This window comes from Thalassophryne amazonica, chromosome 19 (genome assembly GCF_902500255.1).
Source record: "Thalassophryne amazonica chromosome 19, fThaAma1.1, whole genome shotgun sequence".
NCBI lineage: Eukaryota > Metazoa > Chordata > Actinopteri > Batrachoidiformes > Batrachoididae > Thalassophryne > Thalassophryne amazonica.
This window is the reverse complement of record NC_047121.1, coordinates 65,613,936-65,634,684: the sequence shown is the minus strand read 5'-3', so window position 1 is coordinate 65,634,684 and position 20,749 is coordinate 65,613,936. Positions and strand designations below refer to the sequence as shown.

The 20,749-nt window shown below is 43.4% G+C and overlaps 1 protein-coding gene across 2 annotated transcripts in view; it reads left to right on the top strand.

Moving 5' to 3' along the window:
- The first annotated feature begins 468 nt into the window (after positions 1-468).
- Positions 469-20,749, top strand: part of tmem260 (transmembrane protein 260) — a 53,346-nt gene continuing 33,065 nt past the window's right edge. For both annotated transcript variants that reach the window (XM_034159427.1, XM_034159426.1), the window contains exons 1-3: positions 469-794; positions 6,572-6,603; positions 8,887-9,038. In XM_034159427.1, the coding sequence (XP_034015318.1) occupies positions 686-794; positions 6,572-6,603; positions 8,887-9,038 (293 nt within the window). In that variant the 5' untranslated portion in view covers positions 469-685. The remainder of the gene's footprint in view (positions 795-6,571; positions 6,604-8,886; positions 9,039-20,749) is intronic.

Here is a 20,749-nt window from a genome sequence, read left to right as displayed (position 1 = left end):
TTATATTGTCAATATATATATGTCAGTATATATATGTCAATATATAAATAGTCAATATTGTCTCAAACCACTTTTTTGTAGTGAAAAAGCCTCTCATCTATGCATGTGTTTCAGTTGGCTCAACAAGAGAACAATCAATTTATTCATTATTGAGAAAAAAAAACAAAAATTACTGTATATTTTATTTTTTAAATGGTTATGGGTTTATGTATGTATGAATGTATGTTTGCCTGGGAGTATTTTATTGGGCCACAATGGAAACAAGATTTTTTTTTTCTTCTTTTTGTGTTACCCTGTATTTCATGTATTTATGTGTTTAATTAATACGTTTTTGTATTATTTTATGCATGTTTATAGTCTATACGAATAAAAATCAATCAATCAATCAATCAATCATTCTGCACTTTGCAAGGCTAATCCTTGTAGTCTCGCGATATTACGTCAACGTGATTCTCGTTCCAACCTCACGGAACTAAAATGCGTTGAGTGCTGAAAACACCGCCAACAACTAAACACACAAAAATGGAATCGTTACGTGTCTGCTTAGTGGTACATAACGGTCAGCTGAGCTCTACCCTAACAGCGGTTTTAAAAAGGCATTTTCCGCTCCGAAAATGTTAGTTCGCTGACTACAATCGGCTAGTCCACGTTAGCGGCTGTGCTAACAGTATCAGAGTTACACTCAATGTCTGCGGATCAGAGGAAAAGTTGGGCCCTAACAGGCGCGATGGTCGCGTTTGTCACCGCTGTGTATGTGCCCTGCGTCCAGAGATCCCTCCCCGGCGGAGACTCCGGTAGGTGGCTATTGTTAGCCAGCAAAGCTAAGTCAAGTTAGCCGAGTCACGTGGTTTTGTTTTGGTGCCAGCCAGCCAATCGGAAAGCGAGCTGCAGCTAAACTGTCCTGTGATTTTATTTTGCTAAACAGGCATGATGTTTTTGAATCCATTTAAAAAATAATCTTATAATCAAATAAAAAAATTTAAGTATACGAATTAAAGAAATCCCCAAACATCGAGTACCCACCAAAAGCACAAATAAACTACATTATCGTTTTTAATTAGTAGGCAGTTGAGGCTTACATGCAAATACTGTGTAATTTATTTTTTAATATAAGCACTGAATCGAATTGTTTGTGAAAACAAAATATAGAAATGTACACTTACATGGCCACTTCATTGGGTACTGGGGTTGTCATGAATTCAGCAGTTGTTAATGATGCCAGTGAAATTACACAATTCTCAATACTAAATTTAATATCACAGTTAAAAAAAAAAGATTTTAAATAGTGTTTAGATAACAAACCATCTTTTGTTTTAGGCTTTAAACAAACATTCCCAAATAGTATGTAATAAATACATACAATGAAATTGTATGATCCAGACATACAATAGATTAAAAAATAAACAAATGAACAAATCTACCGCTGTTAATTAAACTAGTTGATCTGAAGTTGTTCAATACATTATCAGTCAATAGTTTGGACATACATTCCCAAACGTTTGACAGGTTGTGTATATCTAGTCAGTAATGGCTGTGATTTGCTTGCTGGAGAAACCAAAACAAAAAGAAAGCTTTTATTATTATAGTGTTGTGCTATAAATTATTTGACCGGTAGATGTCAGGATGACAATAAGCTGCTGTGGCGACCCCTAATGGAGGAGCGGGAAGAAGTCAGTATGATGCTTTAACTGATGAAACTTTTATGGAGGCCTGGGAGTCATGGCTTCGACACAAAGTGACACTTTAAATGAGACTGTTTTATCTGGTCACATCCAACCCGTCCTTTTGTTTTGGCCAACTTTCATTTTTATCACTAATGATAAAGTTGTGCTGCATCTAGCTGTCCCTGACTCCGCTGTATGTTCTGCTGATGTAGTATGGAGCACTGGTTCATGATGCCGTTGGGTTCCGGGAATGCAAGTTTCAAACATTTCAGGTCAATGCCGGGCTGACAGATTTAGTCAAGTTTAATGTGCAACTGCAGACTGGATACATTTATTTAAACCACAAACATAGTTTGATTGCAGGTTGTAGAATGGTCAGTCATGGAAGCTATCGTTAAATTAACCTACACAGCTACTGGAATAACACATTGTTAATGTGAACTGAAACTTGCCCATCTTAAAGCAACCATCTTTTAGGTGCTTTGGCAAAATGCAGTTGAACTAAACTGTCTCATACAACACATAATTGATGATGTTGATCCAGACTGTCAGTGTGGTTTTCATAACGGTAGAGGCATCATGGACATGATTTTCTTGATAAGACGACTACAAGAGAAATGCAGAGAGCAGCACCTGGATTTCTACATTGTCTTTGTTGATGTCACCAAAGCCTTCAATACTGTCACGGCTTGTGGAAAATCCTCTAAAAGGCTGGATGCTTAAGCAAGTTCATCTCAATGATCAGGCAGTTTCAAGACATTGAAATCCACAATGAAAAAGTGTAACATTCCTGTGACAATGTTGAAGGTTTGGCATTAAACAGGGGGGTAAGTGGCATCAAACTGTTGACAGTGGTATTGCCAGCTGTGAGCCAGAATGAGTGGGGAAAGCATAGGAGAAATAGGGGAAAAGAAAAGTTGGTGAACAAGTAACAACCACTCCAACCTTCAAGTGTGACACCTGTGTAAGGATTGGACTCACTAGCCATCTAAGGACTCATTGCTCATATACAACTTAAAGTTGAGAGAAACCATTGCGATCATCACTGTTTCGATGGACAAACAAGAAGAAGAAGATGATTAGGTAGACATGTTCAACTCCTCATCAAAGCTAATATATAATCAGTCAATCTTCTGAGGTCCGGAAGCTTGCCATGCTACGGAACCATCTTGGATCTTGTATGGCAGCCACTCAGGTACCTAGTGGGTCTGGGAATACTTCTTGAAAATAGCCATTTATCTGCCACAGCAAAGTGAAACGTGCCTGTCTTTTTGGCCTATTTCTGTTGCTTGGGTCCTCAGCACTGATGCATCTCTGTGTTTAATCATGCCCCTCCCTGAGCCTGGTTCTGCTGGAGGTTTCTTCCTGTTAAAAGGGAGTTTTTCCTTCCCACTTTCACCAAGTGCTTGCTCATAGGGGGTCATGTTGACTGTTGGGGTTTTTCTGTAATTATTGTATGGCTTTTGCCATACAATACGTATATAGCGCCTTGGGGCAACTGTTTGTTGTGATTTGGCGCTATATAAATAAAATTGACTTGACTTGACTTGACAAAGAAACACACCACTTGGCCAAAATGTCTGTGGGGTTCCTTCACAATGCAAATGGTACTCTTCACCTGATTCTAAGTAATGAGTCTTTTAACAAAAAGTCATTTACAGCAGTACCCAAGGATCTTTTGAAGTGACCTAGGACCAAAGACATCCAGTCATCACCTCAGGTCATTTATTATTAGTGTCCAAGTCTCACAACCATGCAGTCAGTGGTGGGCACAGCTAACCAAAAAGTTAATCCGCTAACTGAAATTTAACTTTTATAAAGTAAACCGATAAACCACTTAAAAATTTAGCAGAACTTGCAGCTAAAAGGTAGACCGATAACTTTTAGTATTGACTGTAGTACACTGGCAGCTACAGATGCAACAACAAGCCAGTGCTTCTGTCTCAGATCAGCCTTCTCTCAGCAAAAGGGACTTGGTGATCAGAGAGAAAAGAAGGGCAGCAAAAAAAAAAAAAAATTATTTTCACAGCCATACAGACTTGCAGACATATCACAGGAGTCATGCACAGCAAGACAGTTTTGACTTATGGTTAAAAATTTAAACAAACTAACGGACAAGTTATTGAAATTAATGGCACCTCTGTCCTTTTACAAAGTGAAAATATTATCTATATGTTTTAGTTTTAAAGTAATGCACTAACCCTAACCCTGTCTACAAAACATGTAACAGACAGGCACTAAAATGTATGATTTCAGGCTTTACAAATGTGTTTAACTGTTAATCTTTACTCACTATGCCTGCAAAAATATGCTAGCAGTCTAAAAGTTAATCAGCTAACAAAAAAGTTAGCTTTGCTAATTAGCGGTTAGCGGATTAGCGGAACTGTGCCCACCACTGCATACAGTAAAGCGGTAAACATCAGAACCCTAAAGACTTGGACCTTCATTCTCCTGCAAAGGTATCAGCATCTCCAAGAACCTCTGGCTATTAACCTCATGACTCTGTAAGCTCTTCCCAGACATCTCTCAAACTCAAAGGTCAAGGACCTAGAGATGTGATTGGTGTCTGATCTGAAAATGCTTCCTCTTACTGCATTCACATGTAGTGATGAAAAAGTTTTGCATTCAGGTCATGTTATACCCAGTTTCGGGCACAGACTGGGTTGCTGTGTGTTGTCACATCTACTGTGCAAAGGAATTGCTTTGAGTTCCAACTGGCGACCATCCAGGAAGACCTGCAGCTCATCCTTACCTACCTAAAGTAACTTTGTATCTCTTACAGCTAGGTACTAACTAGGCATTCAATTGCACTGGTCTAATTGCTGAGGCCCTGGCAGGTAGTCAGTCACCTCTGTGCTCATGAAAATGCATCACATGTTCACATTAAGCTGTTGCAGGCCAGTGTCTTTTACAACATCTCTGTAATGTTCTTCATGAGGTACTAGAATTGATAGCTAGGCTACAAACACGTAAATGTGGATGTAAAGGGTTTGCTAAGCAGGTCTGTACTGCCCTGGCACACACGCTGCTGCAGAGAGTGTATCATTGCAGAATGAATGCACCCAGAAAACTCAGCGCATATGATCAGAGACGAGGAGAGAGCCGGCAAACCGAGTGCAGAGTAGCCCTGCTGGTTGTGTTGCTGTTTAGTGAACGGTGTCTTTGAAAAAATGGCCAGCCCCTTCTCCACAGCGTTTAGGTATGGTGCAGGATGCCCGCTCTGATAGTGCCAGCTGAACATCCTTCCGAATTCTCCAGGTCTCCGTCTCTGCATCCTAATCTCTTTAGGTGTGATGTGCCCTGGAGAGGTTTGAGCGTGGCCCTGCGGGTATGCTGTTGTCTAGGAATGTGGAGTGTGGAAATGATGGGGATTATGGGGAGACCGGTGTGGGTGCCCAACGCACCACTATCACAAAGACTCTTGGCACCCGTGCTGCTTCCCCGTTGAGTCAATATTTTGCCTTTTTAGTAGCAGGGCTGCAGAACTGCATCTCTGCCTTGCTGAGATGGATATTTTGGCTCCGAATTAGTTTGAGTTCCTGTGTTGAATGGTGTAAAAGTGTGTCACACTACTGAGGGAAATGAGCGAAGTTGAGAAACTGATGAAGGCTGAGAAAGTATGATGTAAAATGATGGCAGGTAGCTGCAGGCTCATGCCAGGTGAAATTTAGCTGTGAAACCATTTAAGCTGTGCAGGTGGAGGAGTTCTGACTTCATGGTCCATTAGACTGATAAGAGTTGGGGCTCCTCGTGCGGCAGAAATTTAGGCATAATTCACTGTATCGCCAAGGTTGCACAATGCGTGAGGCAGCCAATGCCATCTGAAATTCAGCAGTTGTGCGACGCCTGGTACTGCATCAGCACCCATTTTATTGCTGTTCAAATACAAGTTTTTATTTTTGCTATACAGATACTTGTATTTTCAGCTGTGTTTTGTGTCTTGATGGCATTTGATGTGTGAAGCAGTGTGATGCAGTTCACTAGGGAGCGATCCACTCACATCCCATTGATTATTATTATTATTGCACTGCTGTTAGTAGATTAAATGGTATTCATCTTGCTTGCAGAATCACAAAGGTGTAGATGCTGGAAAAGAGGCCACTGATTCCCTGACTGTATTTGTTGGTGATGCTGTACCAGTAGAGGGCGCTGTGTTGAACCCAAACACTTATCAATGTCATTTAATCTGAACCAAATTTCAATTTACATGAGTGGGAGATGCAAACACTGGGTGGGAAATCAGTCTAATTTGAAATGCTCTGGGTGTATTCCGGCACAAATGGGTTTGTGCCCAGATACATTATAGCTTCCACAAACAGGTTTTAGGGGTTTTCTTTTCATTTTGCGCCACGCCTCACACAGAGCTTGTCAAAAAATTGTGCAGGCGACTCTTATTTTTGCAGCTTAACTCATTCTGTCTGTCACCAACGTCGCTTTTCTGTTTGTTTTTTATTTGTTTGTTTTTTTTGCCCATCGGAGTAAAGGAGACATTGAGACATTGGGAGTGGGAGCCGGGAGGGAGGCACATAGAGATGCAGAAGAAAGACGACGGAAAAAGGCCCCGACGCACAGGGAGGATGGGACTGAAAGCATTATTCTCAGATCAGCATACGTGTGCCTTTGTGTGACAGAACATTGGGGAGAGCGTCTAATGGTTTGTGTGTTTATATCCGTGTGCATGTGCGTGGCGAAGGGGAGGGAGGCATCATGGGAGAAGCGTGAGATGAAGAGAATGAGCGTGCCGCTTAGGAAATGTCACACTGGGAAGATTTGCAGGTTTTGATCCTGGCAAATTAATGCAAAACCCCAGTGCAAGTATTTGATTTGGGAAAACTTTGGAAGCAGACTTGTCTCTTAATAATAATTATTGGGTTTACATTAATTTCCTCCCCTATTCTGTTCCACAGGAGAGCTGATCACCGCTGCTTGTGAGCTGGGGGTAAGTATTAGCTGTATTGTTTAATCAATTCACTCATTAACTGCTATAAGCATTAAGGAAGTTTAATTAAGCATGGGCAGAAAGCAGATTAATTTACTTTCAGGCCACAGGTTTTTTTTTTTCTCCAACCTTTTTCCCCCCCCTATACTTATTTTACTAAGTTGCAAGTAGAGAATGCTATAATTTGCAACCCGTTTTTCAAATCCAATTAAAGTCAATGGTAAGGCGATGGCTTTTGTAGGCTTTGCCTTATGTACGGTATAAGGCTTATTATATCCACCCCTCTTTTTTTTGTGTGTGTGTGTATGTGTGTGTGTGTGTAAGCCGCGAAGAATGAACTAAATCGGGTTAACAGTTATAATAAGTTTTATTATTTAATAAAGTTTATTACGCTGCTGTGATCCTTTTAGGGAGGCTGTGTCGGTGTCACTATGCCAGTAATCCTGCCGTTGGTGCTGCAGTCGGTGTGGCCTGCCTGTCTGCCTTTCAGGCCTCCCCAGGGCCTCGCAGGCCGTCCCTGCCGCCCAGGCTGTCTCCCCCCCGCCTTCTGTCCCCAGAGCTCCAGAGTTCTGCTTCACTTCGCTCCCCGTGGCCATTGCCCCTCAGCTGTTCTTCAGCCGCACATCTGTCCAACCGGCGTCGTTGGCCTCCACACTCTGAGCTGTGTTAAGGTGGCTCTATCGCTGCTGCCTGTCTGATTTTAGTTATTCACAACCTGTCCCTTGATTTGCGTGTCGCCAAACCCTCAGTCATATTTGTGTGACGTTATTTATTTGCACAAAGGTAAACAAGGAACCTTCGCCGCGTCTGAGGTGACCGGTGAAGTCGTCACACTCTCACCTTTCATCTGGCGTCTTTGTTGAAAGCGCTGCCCTCTTCTCTACTCCCTGGCTGGCTCGTGTTATCAGTGCGAGGGAATGAGTGTGCCTTTAATGACTGAGCCCTTATCAGGGTGGGAGAGACTTAGCGGCTAATTGCTGTGATTGCCGAGATCCCCCAGGCGAGAACAGCGGCAGCTCTGAGGTGGTTTTGGGGCCGGGGCTGGCAAGCACCACGTGGTGTACCACGGGCTCTGGGGAGGCACGCTGTCCTTGGGAAGAGGCCAGAGGCAAAGAAGCGAGAAGAGCGAGGAAGGGAGCAATACGAGGGCTCCGCAATCAAAGCGGAGTCAGTTTGCCGCCAGGCCGGCTGCGGGTGACCCTTCTCCGTCACTGCAGCACTGCTAATGCACTTCTGTCGCACAACGTTTCTGACACCTGAGGTCAACGAAGAGCAAGTGTATTTACCGCTTAGTCAAGAAGGGCTAATGGAAATGACTCAGAGGAGTAGCAAATTAAAGAGAGAGAGGGGGAAAAAAGAGTAATTGTGTCAGCGAGATGTTGGATCCTGAAGGCTAAAAGCTTCACTTTGGCAGAGATTCTACAAGTCTCAGGATCTTAACCTGAGGGGTGAAAACCATCATTCCAAAAGATGATTTGTTTTTTTGTTTTTTTTTGTTTTTTTTTGATGATGGTAGTAGGGAGTGTTGTTGAAAATGTTGATTCATAATAGGAGGTTTGTGTCATGGTGGTGACTGCGTAAGACATCGTGTCTGTTTTACATAATTTTCATCAGCGAGTCCTTGTGTCCTCTGAGTGGGGGTGCTGTCATTTTCAATGAGACAACCTTTATTGAGTAGGAAATGTTTCATAATAGAACAAATGTCATCACTCTGAATTGCTGTATTGATTCCTGAGGGGACAAGATGATCCAAACCAAATAATAAAATAAGCATACAGGCTAATCATCTGCTGTTATTGTACCACTGATCTGGTTACTGTGTTTTTATTAAAGGGGTCGTATTATACACATTCTCATATTGACAGCAGGTGCAAAAATGGTGGCACAGATCCACTTGGGGCACATCTGAGTGTGCATTGCTGTTTAAGTAGGGGGAAAAACCAGTGCAAAGCTGGACCATGTGTGTATTGTTGTGCGAACATAATGTCAGCCAATCAGAGCAGCATCTATCTGTCTCTTTAAATTAGAGTGTGCCAGGCACACAGGGCTGGAGAACTGGGGAAGACAATACAATTGAAATGATTTCTGGTGAATTAAAAGATAAGTGCCAACCTATTAGAGTGGACAGCAGCCACCAAAGCTCCCTGAGGTGAAGCAGTGTAACAGCAAGGTGAGGTTTTGTAGTTTTCCATATGTTACCTGTTGCAGGAGTGTGTGTGTGTGTGTGTGTATGGATATATAAAATTACTTCACTGCCTGTTGAAGCACATGTTGTACTTTCAGGTGGCTCATCCTCCAGGATACCCTCTCTTCACCCTCCTCGCTCGCCTGGCTATGAGTCTTCTGCCCTCCCTCTCTCCAGCCCACAGTGTTAACCTGATGAACAGTCTTCTGGGGGCTGCAGCTAGCGGTGTCTTCTGTCTTACTGTCTGCAGGTACGAGATTTAAGCCAAGCAAATCTGCAACACTTTCAGTGGGGGGAAAAAACCTTGTTATTTGACGCAACTGTAGAAACATTTTGCAGCAAAACGTATGGTTTAAATGATCAATGTGTTCTTCGTTTTCTTTCTTTTTCTTTGATAGTTTTGAGAGTTTCTTTTGTTTTCTTGTCTTAATTTCTTTCATTTCTTTTTCTTTCTTTTCCCTTTATTTTCTTTTTCTTAATTTTTTTCTTTTCTTCTCTCCTTTTTTCTTTTTCTGCTTCATTTTCTTCTTCTAACCCAGTCTCCTCCTCCTTTCATTCAGGTTGCCACAGCAGATCGTCCAGCTGTCCCTGTCCTCTGCATCTTGTTCTGTCACATCAAACATGTGCATGTCCTCCCATGCACCACCTTCTTCTCCTCAACATCCTTCTCCTCCTGATATACCCTGCACCCTCCCTCTGCTCTCCCAAACCATTTCCCTCTCCTCTTCCTCACTGTCTCCAAACCGTCTACCTACACTGTCACTCTTCATGTGCTTATTTGTGTGAAATTCATACTCTGTATGGAAAACAAATTTATTATTGGTGAAAATCTTATCTAGTGCACAAAAATCTATCATGATGGATTCTCACATCCCAAAATTGTGGGCTGCTGGGAAATGATAATCTGAGTTTTGGGTGCTTTGTTGTGTGCCAGCAGTGATTGACTCGATGTTTTTGGCTGGTATATTTAATTTAGTAAAGTTTGTTGTGAGATATATGTTTTTTTGTTGTGCACGTGTGCAGTTGCTGTGTTTAAATCATTGTGTGAGTGTGCAGAGGGTTTTTTTTGTTGTTGTTGCGACCCCCTGTGTGCTTGCTCACAGGGGGTCGTTTTGACCGTTGGGGTTTTTCCGTAATTATTGTATGGCTTTGCCTTACAATATAAAGCGCCTTGGGGCAACTGTTTGTTGTGATTTGGCGCTATATAAATAAAATTGATTTGATTTGCTCTAGTTTACTTGTTTCTACTATATTGTGTTAAAAGAACGTACATGCACATTTTTAAGTTGGATTTTAGGGAAATACCTGTTTTCAGGTGAAGACATCGAACAACAGGTTTCTAGTGACAAACAGCAAATACACACTCTGCAGTTAAAGTCTGTGAGGAAAAGACATTTTTGACTCTTTTTCATCTCAACTGTGCCCATAACAATGAGTGATATTTTTGGATCCTGGCTGACTGGCACTGATATTCCTGATCCTCTTTTCAGTATTCAGGAGCAGAGGCCTGCCACCCTTCTCTCCCCCTGCAGCTTCCACTGCCTGTTTACCCATAAGCCACCCGTTGTGAGCGCACGTGTGTGTATGCATAGCACAATTATCGCACCCACCCATCATTCCCCATCCCGGAGTCCATCTTCTCTTGTGCCCTCAAACTCCCCCCACACCCCACCTCTGCCCAGCACGCTCCCAATCCTGACATGGCACGATTTCTAATCTCGCCCTTCTTGCCTCCTGGGTCTGAGAGGAGCAGGATGACTAACTCGGCTTCTCCCTCTCTCCCGTCTCCTCAGCCACCTCACCGCTTGCTCAGTCATAAGCACACTTTGCCTTCGCTGTTTTGCCGTCTGCCACCCTGCAGTTTTGCCTGCTCCTGACCCCTTCGTGTAAGGAGTATTTTACACCCTTTTTGTGTGTTTTTATCTCACATGGGTGGCTGCACTACCGTACACCGCTATTTTGCTGATTATAGTAATTCTCCACATCGCATTGTTGGCTTAGTGTCAACATTTTTTCTTTATTCTTCGTATTTATGCTAACTGAAGCATTTCCAGGCATGTCAGATACTTCTGATTTTCGCTTTCAGAATAGGAATTGTTGGATATGATGTAATGTTTTCCCGTTGTACACATCGACAAGCACTTTGCACCCCGAGTTGGCAGTGGAGACGCAAGTGATGGCGTTGTGTGTGTATGTACCCAGGTGGGCTGAGTTGGTGTGTTTGGCCAGTTTGTGCTGAGTGGCATGTGGTCCGGAGGAGGTCATCGAACAGGGTCGGCCTTGATGGAGAATGGCAGGGACTGGGGAAGAAGTTCCTCCCAGGGAAGTGGCTCTAAGCCCAAGTGTAGGCAGGTTTCTATTACCCTCTAGTAAGTCCCTTCAGCTTCTCCCTTGTTTTCACTTGGGCTCGCCACAGTAGATCCGAGGTGGATCTGCATGATTTGGCGCAAGTTTTGCACCAGATGTCCTTCCTGATGCAACTCCGCATTACATGGAGAATGGGCCTTGAACCGGGAACCTTCCACACTCGACAAAAGTACACTTAACTGCTTGGCCACCTCCTGCACAGCTTTACATTACCCTCTAAATTGCATAATTTCAAGTAGCTAATTGAAAATATGGCTAATGAAGAAACATGCATTTTGATATGGTAAAAAAAAAAATGCACTCAACAAAAATATAAACGCAACACTTTTGGTTTTGCTCCCATTTTGTATGAGATGAACTCAAAGATCTAAAACTTTTTCCACATACACAATATCACCATTTCCCTCAAATATTGTTCACAAACCAGTCTAAATCTGTGATAGTGAGCACTTCTCCTTTGCTGAGATAATCCATCCCACCTCACAGGTGTGCCATACCAAGATGCTGATTAGACACCATGATTAGTGCACAGGTGTGCCCATCTTGGTATGGCACACCTGTGAGGTGGGATGGATTATCTCAGCAAAGGAGAAGTGCTCACTGTCACAGATTTAGACTGGTTTGTGAACAATATTTGAGAGAAATGGTGATATTGTGTATGTGGAAAAAGTTTTAGATCTTTGAGTTCATCTCATACAAAATGGGAGCAAAACCAAAAGTGTTGCGTTTATATTTTTGTTGAGTATACTTTGGATATGGTAAAAAAAAAAAAATGCTCACATTAGGTGGTTTTTCAGGTGATTTGAAAACCTTTTTAAAAAATGTGATGAAACACGTTTCCCCCCATTACAGGTCACATGATGGAGAGAAAAAGTCACATGACATTCTAAAATAGACAGCACAATGCATGTGGACAAAGTAAGAGACGGAGAGCTTGTTAAACGTTATAAGAGATGACATTATGGCAGTATGACATAAAAAAAACAAAACAAAGAAATGGCAGTATTTTGACCTTTGCACTTACAGTTCTGATGAGAGTCTCGCTAGAATGACAGTTATCATGAGATTACAAAACCCAGCAGTGGCATTGAGTCACTTAATGGAAGTGCTGTCATTTTACTGTTGTGTTTTTTGTTGTTGTTATTCTTAAAATATTGCCTAACTTTTTCAAAAAATATACAATGAAAACCAAGCTTGTATCACCCTCTAACCCGGTCCTGCATTACTACAAGGTGACCCCCCCCCCAAAAAAAACAGAACCCATAAAAACGACGATTGAAACAACAGTCTTCCCCAATACGTCTTGGTCAACCAAAGAAAAGTACATTTTACCTGGTGTCCTATTTCGCCAACTAATCACACCATTTGGAGCATATTTTGGAATGAACACAACTTTTATGCATTGTCACTAAGATAACTGAAACTTTAGGGAATAACTGAAGTTGAAGTCCAGCAAATTTCAAGAAACTTGTTAAACCTATGTAGGATTTATTAAGTTTTTTTTTGGGGGGGGGGGTCACCCTGTACTTTCCACCTTGAACTCTTCTGCAAGAAGAAGAGAATAAAGAATAACAGAATAGAGGACTCTCAGAAAATAAATGTTGCAGGTTATTCAGCTTCGTTCCATTTCTGACTCCCCCACCACATTAAGTCTCAATGCAAGCTGATAAGTTACTGGCCGGTTGAAGGATCGGTCTCAGCTTTTGGTCAGACGGTAATTTTGAGGCTAGAAAAATTCTGTGTAGTCTGGGCAATATTTGGATCACGCTTTGCATGTTAACTGTGGCTCTGTTTGTAATCTCTGAGGATTTAGATTCAATTTTGGATTATGGTCAACTAAAAAGTCATTATGAGGACCTCCAGCACCCCCCACCCCCACAGAGGGGTTGATGGGTAGTGAGTACATAAACCAGAACACACAGTCATACCCTGTAAGCTTTTAAGTATGAACATATAATCTAGGGCTTTCAATTTGAAAAATAAGCATAAAAGGTTGTAGTCATTATCTGTTCAGGACCTAGTTTTTGGATGAGCTCCTGGCTGTGGATCAACTGGCAGACTTGGCCTGGAGAGGGGGTGACTGGAGAGGGCAAAGATTGAGGAGGGAGAGCTTTGGAGAGGGGTTTCCGGATGGTCGAGCTCATCTTCTTGGTTCTGGCATGGAGAATGTGAGTTCTTTCACCATACCAACAAAACTGGCAGAGATGCTAATCGACAGCATTAGAGGAATTCTCCGGCCAGACCTCTGAAGTGCAAAAGCAAAGCTGACCACTTCACACCCACTTATACCTGCACTATACATGCAGTTGCAACATTTTGCTCTTTGTTTCCCAATCATAATTACATTTCTGTAGCATGTTTTATTACTTTTTTGTTCTTTGAAACTTTTTCGCTAATTGTCGTTTGAAGGAATGCTTCAGATGATACGTGGACTCTCTGCCCCAGATCATACACCGTCATGTGTGATTAATTTGAAATGGCAACATTCATTGAAGTTAACAGGGGTACTTGAAGGCAGTTTCGCTCAAATGGTAAATTGGGTGACATTGAAATTCATCTGGAATATACCCAACATGGCAAGCCTTTGATGTATCAATTTAAATTAGTCAGCCAGATTGCCGTGTTTAATGTGGAGGAATGTAAGTTGATAGGCCTTGAAGTGACTTCTCTCTTGCACAAGTTTAAATGTAGCACTTAGCCTCCCTTTGATTTGTCAATTACGGTTCTCCTGGCTCGATCGCGTGGTTTGATGTCCAAATTGCACATCTTATGTTTTCACACCGTGGCCTGACAAGCCTTTGAGGATGGTGGATGTAATGATAATGACTATCGATTGCACTTGGAGGTTCAGCGGAAAGAAACATTTGGCCGGCGGAATGCTAAAGACCTCGGCAGCCGCGAATCTCTGGAGGAATGCACCCTTCATAGCGGGATAATCCAGACAGCTTGGTATTCTGCGCTCCCTCGTTTCACAGTTTATCTGCTAAAGCTGCTCAGAATCTCTGATACCTGAGAGAAATCTTTCTCCATTCCTGAGCTTATCCCGAGAAACCAGGAGCACGCACGTTAGCGTGCTGACAGCCATCAAAAAGCAGAAAAAAAGAACATCACAGCACTCAGTCATCAGCACTTTTTAGGGGGGGGGGAATCACATGATTACATAACAGGCACACCAAACCTGTACGGCCTCCCCTTTTCCTTGATGGCTTCTCCAAAGTGCACACCTGCGAGAGGCTCCCCTGCCAAGAGCTGGCCCATGTGGCACAGCTGATACCTCAGTGGACCGGAGGGTAGGCCTGGTGCCATCGCCCACATAGTGCCACGTCTTCAGCTCCTTATAAGGACCTTCACCATATGGTCCTGATGGCGCCCTCCCTTGTTGCTCCGCTCTGCCTACTCAGGTGGATGTTTTTCCAAAGGAGCGAGGTTGCTTTTATCTCCATGGGGTCACGTCAAGAGCAGCGTAGGGTGAATTTATTTATTTATTTATTTGCAGCCACTTGCTGTTTTGATTTTCCTCCTGAGTGCAAGTTGTAATACACTGAAAATACCTGAAGTTGTTTTGCTGAATAATATTTTCACCTCTCCATACAGATGGCAAAACTGACGCACTCTTTTCCAGATCTGCTATTGTTGGGTCAAATCTTCATCCCAAGTGGAAATAGAGAGAGCGCCCCTTGTTTTCTTTTGCAAATGCATGAAATTGAAAAAGCCTCAATCTTTGGACCTTTTGTTCCATATATGTGGTTTCTTATCCTTCATATTGTAGTCCCGCAGACCTCCTTCACTCCCCCCCACCACCATCCTCGGCATGACCAATGGTTCCCCCAGGACTCATCCTCTAATACAGTTAAACAGATGTCTAATGAAGATGTTATTTCCTCATTACTGGCTATGGGACGGGGATAGAGAGGAAGAACAGGAGGAGGGGGGTGAACTAGATAGACAGAAGAATACAGTACCAGTTTAATATTCCTTTCGCCCGTGGGCTTGAGATTGTGTCAGCCTCGGACGTCAATATTACATTCCTCACCCACCACAGGCAGTTTTAATAAGGCACCAGGCATGGAGACGGATCAGACTCGGCAATTACAATCCACCCAGAATTAGTTAATGGAATCTATACAGCAACATTTATGTATCACTGGTGTGTGCCTAATGACTTTGTTGGAGAAAGCAGAAATAAAAATGGCACATTCAGTTGAATTGCATAAACACAGGATTTTTGTAAATTGTGTGGGGGCTCCCCCCCTTCACCCTCTCTCTCTTCTTGTAATTTTTGTGTGTTGGGTGGAGATTAAGATGGCATTCTGGGAGAAATTGTCATGTCAGTGGCTGCATTGTTTGAGCAGAATTGTGGTGATTAATTTTACACACACTTGGAGCACTGGGGCGCTCTCCTGGAGGGAGGGGGGGATGCCCGAGCAGCAGAGCCTGAACCCTTATTTACCCTCCTCGAGCAGACTGTTTCCTTAACAAACACAGAAGAGACCGAAGTGTCTGTTTCAGTAGTTGCTTCAAAATTAGCCTGCGTTAGAAAAGTATTTGGGGCTGTTGAGAAGATGAAATAATATTTTAGGCAGTTTGCAACAGTACCGCAGAGCAGGTGGCTATGTGGTGTAGGAGTTGGATGTCCAACTTATAGACCAGGGTTCAATTCCTTGTGTGTCCTTCGGGCTACCTGTCTGTGTACTTGGACAAAATACTTTATCTGCATCATCCCAGTCCATCCAGCTGTCAATGGGTACCAACCTTGGTTGGAGATGTAACCTGTGATGGATGGGTATCCCATTCTGGTGGAATTGTGGACTTGCATCCGCTTCATGTTGAGGTTTCTGGAGATAAGCACCAACCCAAAGACCCTCGGGGTTTATGTAGAACTTCTCTGCAACTATATACAGCTTTTTTTTTATTTGTTTCTATTTTTGTTGTTGGTTCTTTCTGTGATTATTTCCATACAAACCAATTTTGAAAAGGAATCCCTGTTTATGCAAATATTATAACTAGGGTTTCAGTTATTTCAGGGTTCCCACACATCCTGGAAAACCTGGAAATTTAGGGAGTAGATTTCCAGTCATAGAAATGACCTCAAATTTTATTAAAATGACCAAAAATAATCCTGGAAATAATCCGTACTGTCTTGGAAATTTTAATTGCCTTTTAGCTCCTCATTCAGATCACCTCATATACTTCGGTGTGCATTTTGTTTGGATCTCTGCTCACTGTTGGTGATGTCAAGTGACATTTAATCAGTTTAATTTATAAAAGAAAAAAGACAAAAAAAAAAATCCCACAATCTGAAGCAGCTTCATCAAATTACTTATTGATCTTAGCAACAGTTCAAAACCCAAAGGTCTTCACTCAGAGATATGAAGCACTGTAAAGAAAGAGAATTAATACTCATAATTGAGAAGCCAAAATTTGTAGTTTCTCCTCAATTTAAGTGCCTAATCAAGTATCAAAATGGTCTGTTTTTGTCGATCAAATACGGTGCATCCGGAAAGTATTTACAGCGTTTCACTTTTTCCACATTTTGATATGTTAGTCTTATTCCAAAATAGATTAAATAATTTTTTTCCTTTCCTTTTTTTTCCAAAATTCTACACACAATACCCCATAATGACAATGTGAATTTTTTTGTGTGTGTGTGTGTGTGTGTATATACACTCAACAAAAATATAAATGCAACACTTTTGGTTTTGCTCCCATTTCGTATGAGATGAACTCAAAGATCTAAAACTTTTTCCACATACACAATATCACCATTTCTCTCAAATATTGTTCACAAACCAGTCTAAATCTGTGACAGTGAGCACTTCTCCTTTGCTGAGATAATCCATCCCACCTCACAGGTGTGCCATACCAAGATGCTGATTAGACACCATGATTAGTGCACAGGTGTGCCTTAGACTGCCCACAATAAAAGGCCACTCTGAAAGGTGCAGTTTTATCACACAGCACAATGCCACAGATGTCGCAAGATTTGAGGGAGCGTGCAATTGGCATGCTGACAGCAGGAATGTCAACCAGAGCTGTTGCTTGTGTATTGAATGTTCATCTCTCTACCATAAGCCGTCTCCAAAGGCGTTTCAGAGAATTTGGCAGTCCATCCAACCAGCCTCACAACCGCAGACCACGTGTAACCACACCAGCCCAGGACCTCCACATCCAGCATGTTCACCTCCAAGATCGTCTGAGACCAGCCACTCGGACAGCTGCTGAAACAATCAGTTTGCACAACCAAAGAATTTCTGCACAAACTGTCAGAAACCGTCTCAGGGAAGCTCATCTGCATGCTCGGCGTCCTCATCGGGGTCTCGACCTGACTCCAGTTCATCGTCGTAACCGACTTGAGTGGGCAAACGCTCACATTCGCTGGCGTTTGGCACATTGGAGAGGTGTTCTCTTCATGGATGAATCCCGGTTCACACTGTTCAGGGCAGATGGCAGACAGCGTGTGTGGCGTCGTGTGGGTGAGCGGTTTTCTGATGTCAATGTTGTGGATCGAGTGGCCCATGGTGGCGGTGGGGTTATGGTATGGGCAGGCGTCTGTTATGGACGAAGAACACAGGTGCATTTTATTGATGGCATTTTGAGTGCACAGAGATACTGTGACGAGATCCTGAGGCCCATTGTTGTGCCATACATCCAAGAACATCAGCTCATGTTGCAGCAGGATAATACACGGCCCCATGTTGCAAGGATCTGTACACAATTCTTGGAAGCTGAAAATGTCCCAGTTCTTGCATGGCCGGCATACTCACAGGACATGTCACCCATTGAGCATGTTTGGGATGCTCTGGACCGGCGTATACGACAGCGTGTACCAGTTCCTGCCAATATTCAGCAACTTCACACAGCCATTGAAGAGGAGTGGACCAACATTCCACAGGCCACAATTGACAACCTGATCAACTCTATGCGAAGGAGATGTGTTGCACTGCATGAGGCAAATGGTGGTCACAGCAGATACTGACTGGTATCCCCCCCCCAATAAAACAGAACTGCACCTTTCAGAGTGGCCTTTTATTGTGGACAGTCTAAGGCACACCTGTGCACTAACATTGGTGTCTAATCAGCATCTTGATATGGCACACCTGTGAGGTGGGATGGATTATCTCAGCAAAGGAGAAGTGCTCAGTATCACAGATTTAGACTGGTTTGTGAACAATATTTGAGGGAAATGGTGATATTGTGTATGTAGAAAAGGTTTAGATCTTTGAGTTCATATATATATGTATGTGTGTGTGTGTGTGTGTATATAGTAAAAAAAAAAGTAAGACCCTTCGGCTGCTCCCTTGTTTGCACTCGGGGTCGCCACAGCAAATCCAAGGTGGATCTGCATGTTGAATTGGCACAAGTTTTACGCCGGATGCCCTTCCTGACGCATCTCCACATTACATGGAGCAATGTGGCAGGGGTGGGATTTGAACCCGGAACCTTCTGAACTGAAACCAAGCGCATTAACCACTTGGCCACCATGTACATAAGTATACACAGCCTTTGTCATGAAGCTCAAAATTGAGCTCAGGTACATCCTGTTTCCAGTGATCATCCTTGAGATGTTTCTACAGCTTAATTGGAGTCCACCTGGAATAAATTCAGTTGATTGGACATTTGGAAAGGCACACACCTGTCTACATGTAAGGTCCCACAACAAACGTATTTCATATTGTCATTACGGGGTGTTGTGAGTAGAATTTTGAGGGGAAAAAATTAATTTGGTCAATTTTGGAATAAGGCTGTAACATAAAAGGTGGAAAAAGTGAAGTGCTGTGAATACTTTCTGGGTGCACCGTCACTGCACAACTGATGGTGACTGAAAATTAAGAACTAAAAAAGCAGCATCTGAAAATGAAATTCGTCAGCTTTAGAAAATGTATTTGACTTTGCGACTCGTACGCTGTTGCCGTCCCTCATCTGCTCGGTTTTGCTATTTCAAAGCGGCATATATTGGAAATTTACCGGCTCTCATATAATAGCTCCTAAGTACTCTGCCTGGTGTTCCGGCCAGGGAAGAGCTCTGGCATGTCAGCGAGGGCCAGCTGGAAACCTCAGCCTCGACCACCTCCTCTCCAGGCTTCCTACCCTCTTCAGGAATGTGTGATTGTCTTCCAGCCCGGCTTCCCCAAACCGCCGCTCGGTTAGAGAACAGTGCAGCGCTGATCTGCGACGGCACAGCTGTGGTATTGTGCAATCCCCGGGGTGGTGTGTGACACCGGTTCCCTTCGCCAGCTCCATTGTGAAGCCTCATTCACTGCCGAGTGCTGGTGTCGGCTTTTTGTGTGCTGTTATTCAGCATGGCGAGTGGCGCTGGCACGTCTCGGGCCTGTACTGCAGAACGGAGGGAGTAAATGAGGCAGGTCCCGTTTGACACTTCAAAGTGATTATGCTGAGCTTCTGGTGCGCCCTTGAAGGGGACACAGTTAAACACAGCCTGCTCTACCATTTCCATTTATTCGCTACCTTTGATCGTGGCTCTTTCCGTTTGACGCATAAAATTGCTCTGTAGCATTTTTCACTTTTTTGCATATTTGTGGGTGGTGACCAAGTGGTTAAGTGCACTTGTTTCCAGTATGGAAGGTTCACAGCTCAAGGCCACCTCTGCCCAATTTTCATGTACTGTGGAGTTGCTTCAAGAAGGTCATTCTGCGTAAAACTTGTGCCAAATCAGCATGCATATCTGACTCGGAAACAAGGGAGAAGCTGAAGGGACTTACTTGCTATTGTTTAATTTCGAGCTGGAAAATAAAGCTGAACTTTTGGTCATTTTGTTTCTCAACCATTTCTTTTACTATTTGCAAGTTTACCATTCCAAGATTTAACCGTAATATTTCTCACCGAGTTAATTACCCATGTGATGACACAGGCATTTTGGCAATGCAGATCAGTTCAGGGTAGAATAGCCTCGCTGTCAGGTGTGTTATTCCGCTGCCACGTCTCAACCGGGCCCCTTGTCACTGAGTCGCAAATGTTTGAGCGCAGCAGCAGCATCTTGCGCCGCGTTGAGCCGTGATAACAGAGAACACGGGTGTCAGAATATGTCCCGCTTTATCTGCGCGCCCTGGGAGCAGCCGGAGCATTGAATGAGCTGTGCAGAGGCTGACTGGGACCCAGGTGGTCTCGCGCAGAGAGACAGGTCATTTATAGCAGCGCTGTACACACATCACCAGGCACTTACGGGCTGACAGGCTCTAACAGAGAGAGATGTCAGCCGCTCTGGGAGAAGAAAGAAGTCCAAGACCGCACCGGTTTGTGTGCATGTGTGTGTGTGCACGCATGTACTCCTGAATATGCAGCGAGCATTGTCTGGCTATCAGACGTGGCTCCAGAAATCAGAACAGACGCTGTGTAATAACCTCGCCTGTGGACCTCTGCTAATATCCGACACCCTGTGCCACCCAAAAAAACAGCCCCCCTGCTACGTGCAGGCGCTATGGTTTAATTGCTATGCAGGGAGGTAAAATTATGGGTGTGGTGGTGGTTGGGGGAGTCAGGGGTGTCTCCTCACATCGACAAAGTCCCCCCCCCCCCCCCCCCCCCCCGGTCCTTGCTCCACCTTTCTTCATCCTTCCTTCAAGTTGCAAGTAATTC